We start from the raw sequence: 13,695 nt of genomic DNA on the forward strand, positions 1-13,695 counted from the left end.
TTTAAATAGAAAATGTGCATAGACTGATATTTTCTAGGGGTTTAGGAAAAAATGAACAGATGGTTCAATATGTTGGTAATAAATACATTTTATTTATATTTCACGTTTATATTTCAGGTTTTGACTGCACATGTCACATCCTGGAACTTACTTTCTCTCCATTGTCTAATTTGTACTTTTGGCATTTTATATACAAGCTTATTCAGCTTCATTTCTTAGCTTGAGATGCTTTTTAAACATTTTATATCTATGCAGACCTATTATTTATTAATTTCTAAATGAAATGATATACTTTGTACTTTGTCAATTTGATATAAGTTGACATACATTGACCAATCTAGATTTGAATAAGCGCTATGTTTGTTGCACCTGCACCAGCAATTCATTTTGACCAGTTCTTGACACCTATTTTACTACTCCACATTTAGATCAACACGGATCCAAACAACACAACGATGCTTTTATTTATTGGCAGTTCAGAACAACCTGAATTTAGAATTGAGTATTTTTTGGCTCTAACAGTAATGAACAAATAAAACACATTTAGCTAAAGCATGTGTGGCCTTAACCTGTAAACAAACCGAACAAACACTTGACATTGTCAGTAATATTGACAAACAGAGAATTTAGCACATTATTTCATATAAAATGATACAGTTCTGTTATTATCCTACAACAGATTTTGTTTTAGACACTAGAAATGATTCACAGTCTCCATTGTAAGAGCACTGGAGCTAAAGGGGTGTGTTTAAGCCTGAATTCTTGTGTATCTATCCCGGCTGATCTCTGAGATGAATGTGGACAATGCTACATGAGTTATGTGGCACTTTAAGCATTAAGTATCAAAGCTGAAGAAATAAAAAAACTCTGACTTCTCAGTGCGGATGACTTCTGCTTATTGTAAGAGAATGTATTGATAGACTTATTAATATTCTTAAAATAAAATAAATAAAGGTGAAGTGTGTAACTTATTCCCAAGAACTTTCCCTGTCTGCCATTTGTCAAATAGAGAGGTAGACATGCTTCAAACCCAGTCTCAAATATTTATCTGTTTATTTCTATTTAAAAGTTAATGTATTCTGTCAAAACATGTTTCTAAGTAACATATAAATTGTAAATATCTCTTCATATTGTAGTTATTTTTTTCCTAATAACAAGATATTCTTGTGATGTCACCAGCCTGTCATCACTGTCACGTGGCATTTAAGGCTCTGGTGATGAAAAACCAGAGCTGAGTGCCTGTGATCGAATATGGCAGATATCCAAACAAGCACAGCACTCCTTTAACATTACAGAATCTCTGTGCTTTGGAGGCTTATTTATAGAAATGTAACCAAAATCTCACTGTATATTTAACATGTATATTTAACATGACAAATGATGACTTGGAAACGTGCCATAAGTATTCTCTTTTATATCCTCATCATACATGCTTAGAGAAATGACTTATAATATGAGATGGGTCAAATGACCTAAAAACCACTCTAATAAAATAAAATAACTGCACCAGATGGACCTTGCCTAAGGTAACATATATTTTTTTCTAACATTCTCTATGTTAGGACCGGAAGACCAATCGTTTCATACTGTCATGTGACCACGATAATATTGAGACAATTTTTGGTATTGCGTTATCACAATATCGATAATATTGTTACATCCCTACTTATTTATACTCTCTCCACACAAGCCAGGATATGAGAAACATTAAAAAGTATACACACTTCACCTTTTAGACTTCTTTGTCTTTTCATTGCAGGTCTCTGCTGCCTCTGACTCCATATATCCAAATCTATTAATCATAATTTTTTTAATATTTTGAAGAAATATCAGAGAATGTTGGCAACATAAGAGCAGAATCTAACACAACCATTAGTCGAAGCCTATTGTTTAACTCAGAGTAGTGGTTGTCTGTGCAGTACTGGGTTCATGTAAATATCCACCTCTTGATGGATTGTAATAAAGCATCAGATTCACTTCAGCTTTTCATCTCCAATTTACAATGTCAGACATTGTATGTCATTGAGAGTCAGCATCAAATACTGACTCGTAAGTGCAAGTGTGGGGGAGTTTAGAGTTGCAAACAAAAGCCTCCATGAAGATCAGTTATCATTTGAGTTCATTCATAATTCAGCATTAAAGCTAAATCAACCCTGTTTATATTTAAATAATCAGTACACAGTACATGTCTACATAGTGCTAACGTTTCAAGAGGTATTTCAATACAAAGAAATGTAAAGGGATTCTCCATACGGCGGTCTTAATTTTGACAGTTTTTGAAACATTTTTGTGTTTTAATTTTGTTTCAAAGAAGATTATAAACAGACAGTTTAGTGACTGCCCTTTGGAGTTTTGCTACATAAAATCATTCTTATCCTGAGGTTGTTAGCGTCACAATCTTATCACTTATGCATTAAATAGTTGTGTAACGGCCGTCCCAGTTCCATATTGGAAACAGTTATTTCTCAGTTTCCATCTCCGTTATTTCTCAGTGGCAAAAGCGTAAAAAAAGCAAAAGCATGAAGTTATCCAAAATGAAAAAGCTTGAAGATAATAAATACCCTAGAGTGTAGTGATAAAAAGTTCACATCATGAGTTCATCAGCTTTCCTCTGCAGTTGGCATGTACAAGGGAAGACACCATGTTTCTCCACATGAGTCTCAAATGGGACCACATAAACATTCATCTAAACGTTTCTCCTCAATCCTTTCCAAAATGCGTGTTTTTTAAAACATGGGCTTATTCGGTTGTGTAAACCATATGTCCAGTTATTTCTAAAGGACAAGTCAGAGTTAATATGAGAAAACTGGTAGTGGACGGTTCACCACGAAACCTCAAAACTTCATGAGTGTGACTGAGCAACACAACTAAAGCTGATCTTCCATGTTAAGTTTCCAACTGCAGGACAGACACACTGGTCATTTCTTGGTCCAGTTCTCTTTCGCCACCGTCTAAAATGGGAGTGACTCCAACTGTGAGGCTCTGGGGCATTGCTGAAGGCTTGGCGTTCATAGTCCTTAATCTCTGTCCTCGTTCTGTGTTCATGTTCTCCTCATCACCCTCCAACTCTCCATCCTCTTCCTCAAGAGTGAGGTCAAACTGGAACTTTTCTCCTGATCCCCCAACTCCCACTATGGCCCGCAAGTCCTGCTCGTCGGGGGTGGGCGAAGGGCTGCGTGGAATCATGCTCTGGTACCATTCACGATTGTCTTCTAATGTATCTAGAATGTCCTGAGCATCGGGATGGACCAGATCGGCCCATGTCTCCCACAGGGGGTGGACAATGTAGTCGATGAATCCCACCTTTGGATTTACAGAGACTGCAATTAAATACAGCAATCTTTAAGGACGCATACTAACTACGTAATCACAGCATACCTGAGTTTTTTCTACAGAGGCTGTGTGTTTGTCACACATAGGGCTGATTTCAATGCCCTTGTCACGTTCGCAGTCACCCTGGCTGAAAAGCTCCACCATGATTCGATCTGTCCACTGTCGGTAGAGCTCCAGGGGTTTGGTGGGGTTGCTGAGGTCAGCGCAGTGCACCATGTTCTGGAGGACCTTCAGACAAAGGATTACATTTTTTTTATATCTGAACACTGCTAACCAAAATTTAAGTAATACATTTTTAAAGTTGACAATGTTTTTACATAACTTTACGTAAAGTCCTCCAACCCATACAACCATATATGTTGTTTTTTTCTTTCCTTAAATGCGACCCATAGGAGCTTTTTAAAATGTTCTCTCTACCGGCAGCAGGATAGGTCATACAAATGTTCACTGCAGTTTTTTGCTGGGTTTAATGTGCATGCTATTCGTGCTAGTTTCCTTAGCTCAGTTGGTAGAGCCTCGTGTTAGCTGCGCAATAATAAATAAAATCCCAGGGAACACACCATTGTGTGTTTATTCAAAGCTTCTGACTAATACGTCAATGTAATTTTTTTTTTCTAATTTAATATTGTAAAAATGGTGAGTAAGGGACTATCTATAAAGTTCACACATAATGTAAAAACGGACACAGATTTTGATTGGTAGAAGTGGTCAAATGTAATTTTATGATGTCACATGCAACACAAGGTGACAGCTAGAGGGCGCTTATCTTGTAAATGTCAGTATAGGTCATAATAAGCTGCTTGCACAAACAATAAGAGAACAGGCTAACAACATTATGCAGCCAAAAACATAATAGTTTCTTCATTGATGGGAATTTACAAATCGCTGTGGATTCTAATAAAATGACATAATCTCGGAGCAACAAAGATATTCTAAAATGTGTTTATACACACAGCAGTGGCAAATATAGATGTTTGTAGGACATATTTGTAAAATATTTACCTTTCATGCCCCCTCGGTTATGGCATTGTACAAAATTGAGAAAAGACTAACTTTTAAGATACATATTATACAATATTATACAGCTGGTCAGTTATTAATATTTTGTTGATCCTCCCATGTAGTAACATTTTTAGCTGTTGTGTGCAATTTTTTGCCAATCCTCCTTAAGTTTTTACCAAAGCTGAGCTTCAGTTTACAACTACACAACATGAATAAAACATTTTAATAAACCTTTTAATAAGTCAATAGTTTGCCACAGATGGAAATCACTTTTGGCCACTACTGTATATACATCATACTGTACAATCAGGTCAACAACACACCCTTCTTTTTTTCCAAAATATTTGGTTTTGCACATGCCATTATAATAGCATTACCTACTTTGTTTTGGAATAAACAGAGATGTGCAGTACCTGTATTCTGTCTGAGTAGTTGTCCAGCAGCAAGACTCCTAAACTGGTCACCTTTTTCGTTTCTACCATTGTCTTGAGGTCAGCTAGGTAATTCATGTGTTTGGACATGTCAGTGGCTAATACCTGAGGTAATGATGGAAAGTATATAAGATGCATGTCAGATGCATAATTTTGTTTCAATAACATTGAAAAGTCTTAGGTTGCGACTCACCATATCTATAGTCATCTGCCGCAGGGACCGGCGTTGTTTCTTGCTAAGGTTACAGAAGATGTCACAGTTTTCCTGCTGTAGAAGCTTGAAGCCTACAGCCAGGTGATGATTCTCCAACACAGAGGCATCATTATACATCAGAGCCAGTTCAGAGTCTAAAGAGAAAGCAAACAACAAACTGTGGTCCTGACGGGTGTTGAAATATGTTTGCCTTTCATGAGTTTGTAATTGGGAGAAGACAAAGGTCCTAGAAGCCCATACTTGTGTTGATGAGGAACTGGTTGGACATTCCAGGATGGTCTACGTCATGAATTGCACTAGCAAACAGAGCAGCCATGATCTCAAGATCTGTGAACACATCCTGAAAAACAAACAAAGATATACCTGCTTTTAACAACAGTTTGTCTAAAGATTCATTTCGTGCTCACTATGTATGTGTCAGAAGCAACCATGCAGACCTCTAGGGCAGGTGTGGAGAGAAGAACATGTGTGGATTGCACAACATCCGCTGCGTGGATACTGTTATGGTAGGCTACATCCGCACGATAGTGGTCTTCCAAAGTCATGAGAAAGGTTAAGAAGGTTTCTGGTGGGATTTTGAAGCATTTGAGCAAATCTCGCTCCTGAGATTGAGAGTAACAGAGCGTTTAAACATCGTCTAGTGAAACTTTATATATTGCAGCATTGTTTAAGCATTGAAATTAGGCATATTTTTGGTTAATTTGTTATTTGTGGCTAATTTAGTATTCCAATAGTTAAGCAGTGTAATTTGAATCTAAAAATATTACCTGGAAAATGTTGTACATCACGACTGTCAGCGGCCGATTCCCAGAGTACTCTGCTATCTTAAAAATATCTATACCCCATCGATCTATGTCTTCAACCTCCTAGAATTACAAATATGGTAGAAAAATGTGAGCACCACTCCTACTTATAAAATTATATGGCCCCAAGTATGAATTTGGTTGAACAAATAAGCTGTTTTAAAACCATGCAGTAGTCAGATGTGATTTATTTTTTATCACTGTGTTTATAATGGTGTAGGGGAACCTTGGCCAGGAGGTTCTCGTGCTGGGTCGTGACACCAAATCGTGGGATGCTTGTTGGGGGGAGACACGGACTGGGGCACAGTTTCCTCACTCCACTTATTTGGGACATAGGCCGGCGTTTCTTCTCCTCTTTACATGCTGCTGACACAACCTCCACATCCTGCTGTTTCTCTGCAACACATGCATACAGTAGAGCGATATGAATTTGAGCTGCCCTTTTCAGACTAAAGAGAATTGTAATTGTAATTTTATTTGAATTTATTTTGAACGCATCAGTGTTTCTAGAATGGTAAAGCTGGTCTTGACACATATTATTACTTATTATTCTGATAGTGCTTTATGCGTGTTTTTGTCCAGCGATGACCGTGCAATTAAAAAAGAAATGCCCATGTATTATTTTTATATGGTGTTGCAGACCTTACATTTCTGCAAAATCTTCAGTACAAATGATGAATTCACTCACGCAAAAACGTGTTTGAAATGAACTCCGACACCTGGTTTCCTGAGCGGCTGGTCTCGGACAGCTGCGTAAGCTCTCTGTTGAGCATTCTTTTAAACTGCAAACGATAAAGCACAAACATGAAATAACAGTCAGAAGCATCTTATTGTTTCCATTACGAGACAGACTTATTATAGCAAATCGAGTACTATGCCACAATATACTTCATAGAGTTACTCGGTTATGGTAACCATAAAAAGCCTGTAAAGAAAGTAGTCTTCTCGTTTAGACTGTATATGGGGTTTTATAATCCTCGCAAAAATTAACCCCCGTTCCCCTCACCTTATTGGAGGCCATTTCGCTGACTGAGTGGCGTGTTTGCAGGGTCTCCAGCTGGTCCAGACACCAGTCCAATTCCTCCAGAGTCTCCACTGCAAGTTTCTGATACGCCTCATCTGCCACCACACAACTATCTCAGAACAATAGCACTCAACAACAATGATGTTCTCTAGTAGTTAGGCCAGTAATTCAGAATTGTGATTGTCAATATTTCCACTGGACCAATACAAAAGGGATTTTTATTTTTACCCAATTATTTTTGTTTATTCGAGCGATAGATATCTATAATAACGGTTAGCATTAGTTCTCACCTGATAGGTTTGTCTTGGAGGCAGATTGAGGGTTAATGCTAGGTTGTCTCCTAGCGTAAAGAAAATGACATCCATAAAGATTAAGACACATTAAAATATTTCCATTTATTCAGTGGCTGTTTGCTAATGTTTGGCCAAGGACTTACTTGTTGCATCTATCCTGCCCATGAGTCAAAACGGCAACATTCCCTCTCACTGTACGTAGACTGGCAAGAACCTGCAGTACACATACACATGCTTAAAATATTTATTTTCATTATTTTTCAGAAATCTTACAAGAATTATAGAATCAGAAAAAACAATGCCACCTTTATTCAGTAACTAACTCTTCCACCATAGTGGGTCTAAATATTTGTAGTCCTAATATTTCTTAGTAACCTCATAATGTAATTGTAATAGTTTGCACTTAGATTTTTGGCCTGAACACTGTTAAGATGTTTAAAACTTATTTTTGTTCTTCATACACCAAATTAGCAGCCAACTAACCTGAGCAAATGGCGTTACAATCATGTCCTCCCCATGACTGCGAGAGAAAAATCAAACAATTATAATCACATTATTATTACAATTTATTAGAATCTGGTACCCCACTGAGATCATGTTTCCATTCCTCATGCAAATTACTCCATTTACATATGACACATCTGTTTTCATAAAGACTCTCAAGAGCAACTTGCCAAGAAGTAGATAAATAAGTAAGGCATAAATCAGTCAGCTCAAATTAAATGCAAATGAGTCAAGCTAATGCAATCACAGAATTACTACACTTTATTTTTTTCCTTTAGTATGTAATCACAGCTCACAGCTCACTGGCCGTCGATGAGTTTCTTGACACCGTCTTGGGCGAGAGGTCAAAATCTGAGTCGGATCGATAGAGGAAAGACTCGCGGCGCTGGCTGTTTGTCTGGAGGACCAGACCGGAGCTCGGACTGATGGTTGGGTCCAGGGGACTTCGCCCGATCGACAACCCATTTTCCACATCAAAACTGCAACAGAATGACAGGTTAGGGGATCTGAGGTCTCTGACAAAACATTTTGACCAATTAAACGGATGAAAGCATTGCTAAATTCCTGCATGTAAAATGTAAATGTAATAAAAATAAACACCCATCATTTTGTTGTAAGGAAAACTAAAGTTAATTAAGTGAAAACTGTGATTAACATGTTTTATTAATTTAGTGAACGAATTACATGCAGTAAATTCTGTATGTTAGAGAAGTTAAAAGGCCTCTTCTGGAATGACTGTACTGAATTCAATGACTCTGTTTTGCTGTGAAGTGAAAGTTGCCAGCACTGGTTCTGGTTTATTTATATCTGTGATGAAGGTTCATTGCCATCGGCTAAGGGGCTATTTTTAGTCTCTCAGGTAAAATGTTGCTTCTCTCCAACACATTTACATTAAGTGGGGGAATAAACCCTTAGACTACCACAGAGAGAGGGACCAGGATAAAATAGACCAGAATATCATTGAGAATGGATTATTTCGACCTGCATATGTCAAAAATCACCTTACAGCTGTACTGAAAACTATAGAAATAATGTAGCAGAAGCATGAATATCTTTAAATAATATTTAAAATCACTCAGAAGACCTTTCACAACAGTATAAAATGATGACGGTGATTTGTGCACCATTTTCGAAAACATAAAAATATTTATTATAATATACATTAATATTTATCTTTAAGAATTTTTCCTTTAAAATTCTTTTTTTCAGTCTAAGGAAATGTTTACATTGAAAAAATAAAGTTTTTATTGTCAGTCAAGGTAAAATGACAAAATCCTTTCAAAATCTAGAAAGACAAACCTTTATTTTTTTGGGAATACCATGGAATTCCAGGAATGTGCTAAAGAAATAAACAGGGTGGATTTTAATGTCATGTTGACATCAAAGCGGATGAATCTGCATTGTCAGATGGGTTATTTCATGCATTGGGGCGAAGAGGTTTTTTGTTTTGTTCTTGGTGTGAACCGGCTTTTACAGAACTGCACATTTCCTGCACAGATGTTATCATTAAAAAAGTCTAAAACAAACAGGTTGTATTTTTCCCAGTGTAGGGTCCTGTAGCTTGGCCTTGGCTCTTCAGAGACAGGGGACCAGAAGAATGTACCACAGGAAAAAACAAGACGCAAGACATGACCAGGCAGACATTTGGCGTAAATGACTGGCTACATATATATGTTGACACTCACATAGACAACCTTACAGAAACTGATTAAAACTAAAGAACATTTGACAACACCTTGCATCTTAAAGAGAGTGCACTCAACAATAATTTACTCAGGAGATTACAAACCTGAACGATTATCTCATCTATAGCACACACAAAAAAATATTTAAGAGAATTTTGATAGTCCCATACAATGAAAGCAAACTTTCCACCAAATAAGGACAAAAGCATGGATAAGGAAGTAACCCTAAAGTAAAAAAGTTCAATATTGTTCAAAACCTTTTTTTCCCTCATTACCCGTAGTTCTGTGTAGCACATAAGCGTTTAGTTAAAGCATGTAGTGTTGAAGAGCAAAGTACAGATCATAACTTCTGAAGAGCAGATTGTCTAAACATGTATGATGTGGCAACAGTGAACTCACCACCATACGTGCCTTTGGTCAAATATCTGTCTTGCTCGTGGGAAGCCTGCCATTCTCCAGACCTTCAATAAAAATCCTTTAAGACACATCCACGGCCAACCTTACTTTTTTAAAAATGTCTTAATCATAATGATGTAATGTTGTTTTTAAATGCGTTTCATGTAAAAACCTTGAATTTAGTTCAATCAAGAGACCAACATACATAACTATCTCTATTCCTCTCTCTATATTCCACACACACACATACTGGGGCTTGTGCTCTTTGCCAATGCACAAGTCCCAACATGCACTTGAAGCGATGTGAGAGATTTATAAATTACCAAAGCATGTTCAAGTATTACAAGAGCAGACACGCTGTTTTAGGAAAACAATATGTAAATTTTTAAATATAAATGTATATAAAATATACTTTGACGTACAAATAGTTTAACTATGATTACAATGCAAAATAGCGTTTTGGAAAATAATTTTATAAATTGTATAATTTCTTAAATTTTCTGTAAATATTTTGGGTGACATTTTTTTTTAGATCCTGTGTGAGATTGACCCCAAAAAATTTCACAATTTTCAATATATTTATAATCTACCCAATAAGCCCACTTAAAAATTGCATTTGTTTGATAACACGTTTTTATAAACTCTGTAAATGCCTTTGCATTTTAAAAACTCATACAAAAGATTCTGTGTGGGTACTATGCTACAGAGATGAAATCAGATTGTAATATTTTGTCATGCCATGTATGATTTGAGTGAAGCAATAGATGAGCTTAGTGAGGGTAAATGTTTTTACACACATTATTTACTCAAGTCATAAAACAAACTGCATGTACAAATACTGTATGTGTAAGTTAAATGAAGCAATATGCCTGAGGAGTCTAAGTTATCAGGTCATCATTGTCTATCAAGTAAATCTATTGAACTGGAGATGTTTGCGTTTCAACACACGTTCAATTGTCGTCATCGGTCCTGAATGTCAATCTGGTTGAGAAAAGTAGTTAACTAGATGGAGGGTTGTGTGCAGTCTAAACTGAATCAAGCATTTTCTCTTAATTCCAAATCAAGTGGTGAATTTAAATTGAGAAGTGAAAGTTAGTTAGAATAACATGTTTTTTTATTGCAAAACTTGTTTTGGACCAATGAATTATGACAGTGAAATGTCGTTCAGTGCATTTTCCTCTGTTTACGTTAAAATGCAATATCCTGTGGCCAATTAAAAAAAAATCTACTCTTAAAATTTTGCAGACCCTGACTAAAATAACCCTATTGACTTCTTGAAAACAAGACATGTTGAAATGAAACAACGTCATTATTGTAATGACAGATGTGCTACAGTATGACCTATTCCAATGCTTCTGAATCTGATTTCTGGGCTTGTTTTGCTCTCTTGTAATGCGGGTTCACAGTCAAGGTTTGAGATCATTGTGCTCAGAATTGGCTAACATGATTTGGTGAACTCAGAAAAAACACGAACAATCCCAGGAGGAGAACATGCATGGTGGGATCGATATTTCTTGGTGTGAAGGGCGCGATGAGAGGTCCGTAATAGGGGACAGTTCTTCTCCCACAATGCACTTGGGCCCTAGTCTATCAGATCAGCAACTGTAGTCCATGCTCAGACTTTAGAGCCTCTGCTGGAGCCGATTAACAATCTGTCTTTATTTGGAACATTGCTTCGATCGTGACAGGACAGGACACATCAGTTTCCAAGCAGAAGCAATTAAAGTGCACAGTGGCCAGTCATAAAGACTCAATGCATGATGGGAGGGAAGACTAAAGAAGAGAGCAGCTTTAGAGAGATGGTCTCTGATTAAAGGTGCAGATGTGCCTTACATCAAAACATTTCAATAATGAGTCCTTCAAGCTTGGCGGCTGCCACTTCCTGCTTAAATTAGACAATAATGAACTCGGGAGGACCGTATTACTGAGGTTTAGGGAAAAAAGCAGTAGCCCGGTTTGCCTCAGCGCATCCACAAAGTCATTTGTGCTTACCTATATGACTTTTTTCTCCTTTCTTTGGTTCCTTTATTTTTTAGTACCCGAGTGTCACAAAGAATCAAATGTCTGAAGTGTATGTTTTACTGTAAGTCCTATGTCTGTTCTGTATACCCTCACAAAAATTTGTATACTTCAAGTTAATTTTATTAAGTATACTTAAAAAAACTCAATTATTGAGTGTACTTAAAAAAGTAAGTACGGTACATATGAATATCAAAATGCTAGTAGTATACTTTTAAGTGTACTATTTAAGCTATTTAGGACTAAATTAGCCCACTATTAAGTGTACTGCACACAAGTCAATTTTGGGTACCCAGTACATAGTTTACGGCTATGTTTTTTGTTTGTGCTGTAACTACAAGTAAACTTATTTACCGGTAGTTTAGTAGTTGTATCTGTAGCACATTTTTATTCTAATTTATGAAAGTAAACTATTCAAAATAGTGAAAAAAAATATTTTAAAGGCTACTTAATAAGAGGAGTAAACACAATTTCAAGTCAAGTATACTTAGAATAATTTGATCTAGATATACTTAAAACTATAACTGATCATGTGTTATAAATATAGTTCTTAGAAGTACATGACAGTGAGTAAATAATATTGGTTCTGATTTGTTCGAACTGTTTTTTAGTATCTTGGTAAAAAATATCCTCCACAGGCCGCAGATTAATTTACTCTAAATACCAACTTTTCAAGATAGATCATATGTTAAAAGGCATTTGCTTATGTAGACCCCATAATCTCAATGAATTGTACATGATTTTTGTATTTAATTTATTGAGTCAGACTGAATTGTCCAATTCCAGGTGAATAACAACATTACCCACAGTCCACTGTTACAGTAGAAGATTGAACTGCAGCTATCAGACTTAAAGGAACAGTTCACCCAAAAATAAACATTCTGTCGTCAAATACTCACCCAGAAGTTTTTCCAAACCTGTATAAATGTTCTTGTTGTTCCGGACACACAGAAAGATATTTGGAAGAATGTTTGTAATCAAAAAGGGGCACTATTGAGTTCCTTGCAGAAAGAAAAGCATTGTAATTAATGGTGCCCCAGAACTGATTAGTTTCCCAAATTGTTCAAAATATCTTCTTTTGTGTTCAACAGAACAAAGACATTTCTGTAGCTTTGGAACAACTTTTGGGTGAGTAAATGATGAAAGAATGTTTATCTTAGTGTGAACTATCCCTTTAAATGGTCTTAACCATTTGTCTACACTCTCAATCAATATATTTAACTTAAGGTTTTGTAACAAATGTTTAAAATGTCCCTTTTTATTATTTTTGTATAAGTTGTTCATCTAATAAAGGGTTTGTAATTTTGTAGTCAGTTTTTGAGATGTTCTGGGAGGTTAATGGCTTAGAATTCGCTAGTTGCACAAGATGGCGCTGTAGAGCTTTTGGGACGCCAGAGTCGGCATAATTTCGGTCGTATAACACTGTATGGGAAAAGGAGGATTTTGGGACATCAAATATGGGTGTTTTTAGATTTAAAAAAAGAAAGTAATATATCAGGGAAATGAAAGATCCTCTTTACATTGCTGTGCACTTCGTTAAGCCAACACAACTAGATAGTGTTATACGACCGGAAATTCGTTTGTCGACTCTGGCGTCGCAAAAGCTCACCGGCACCCTCTTGTGCAACTAGCCCATTCTTTTATGAAGAAAATTATAGTGGAAAAATGAATAGGAAAAAAACCAAGGAAGCTAAAATATTGTGTTGTCACCGTGGCGCTGTATTGTTGATTCAGAATCCTTCCTTTCGCACACACTAAACACAACTCCTTCCAATTAACTAACAGGCTGATCACAGACATCTGTGTTGCTCTGCATCACGCTGAATGTGATGCGAGTTTGCTCTGATATAGAGGACAGAGATGGCTGATGTGTTTGAGATAAGACTAAAGCATAACATTGATGTCAGCAATCAGTGATATTTTGTGAGTTCATGTCTAGACTTCTCGGGTTCCTCAGCACAGACCTTAACAGGGACATCAATTGTCCTTCA

General features: G+C 36.5%; 1 protein-coding gene across 4 annotated transcripts in view; it reads right to left on the reverse strand.

Moving 5' to 3' along the window:
* Window positions 1–2,260: 2,260 nt before the first annotated feature.
* pde4cb (phosphodiesterase 4C, cAMP-specific b) overlaps window positions 2,261–13,695 on the reverse strand; it is a 32,101-nt gene continuing 20,666 nt past the window's right edge. For 3 of the 4 annotated variants that reach the window (XM_056734132.1, XM_056734135.1, XM_056734133.1), the window contains exons 2-15: window positions 7,901–8,083; window positions 7,584–7,620; window positions 7,244–7,314; window positions 7,098–7,147; window positions 6,790–6,902; window positions 6,472–6,565; window positions 6,010–6,179; window positions 5,748–5,846; window positions 5,418–5,582; window positions 5,221–5,320; window positions 4,960–5,114; window positions 4,749–4,871; window positions 3,379–3,561; window positions 2,261–3,303 (exon numbers count right to left, since the gene is read on the reverse strand). In XM_056734132.1, coding sequence (XP_056590110.1) covers window positions 2,887–3,303; window positions 3,379–3,561; window positions 4,749–4,871; window positions 4,960–5,114; window positions 5,221–5,320; window positions 5,418–5,582; window positions 5,748–5,846; window positions 6,010–6,179; window positions 6,472–6,565; window positions 6,790–6,902; window positions 7,098–7,147; window positions 7,244–7,314; window positions 7,584–7,620; window positions 7,901–8,083 — 1,960 coding nt within the window. In that variant the 3' untranslated portion in view covers window positions 2,261–2,886. Of the gene's footprint in view, window positions 3,304–3,378; window positions 3,562–4,748; window positions 4,872–4,959; window positions 5,115–5,220; window positions 5,321–5,417; window positions 5,583–5,747; window positions 5,847–6,009; window positions 6,180–6,471; window positions 6,566–6,789; window positions 6,903–7,097; window positions 7,148–7,243; window positions 7,315–7,583; window positions 7,621–7,900; window positions 8,084–9,688; window positions 12,750–13,695 lie in introns of those variants that run through there. The other variant, XM_056734134.1, reaches the window with a different exon arrangement.

The sequence above is a fragment of the Triplophysa dalaica genome, chromosome 21, assembly GCF_015846415.1.
Source record: "Triplophysa dalaica isolate WHDGS20190420 chromosome 21, ASM1584641v1, whole genome shotgun sequence".
NCBI lineage: Eukaryota > Metazoa > Chordata > Actinopteri > Cypriniformes > Nemacheilidae > Triplophysa > Triplophysa dalaica.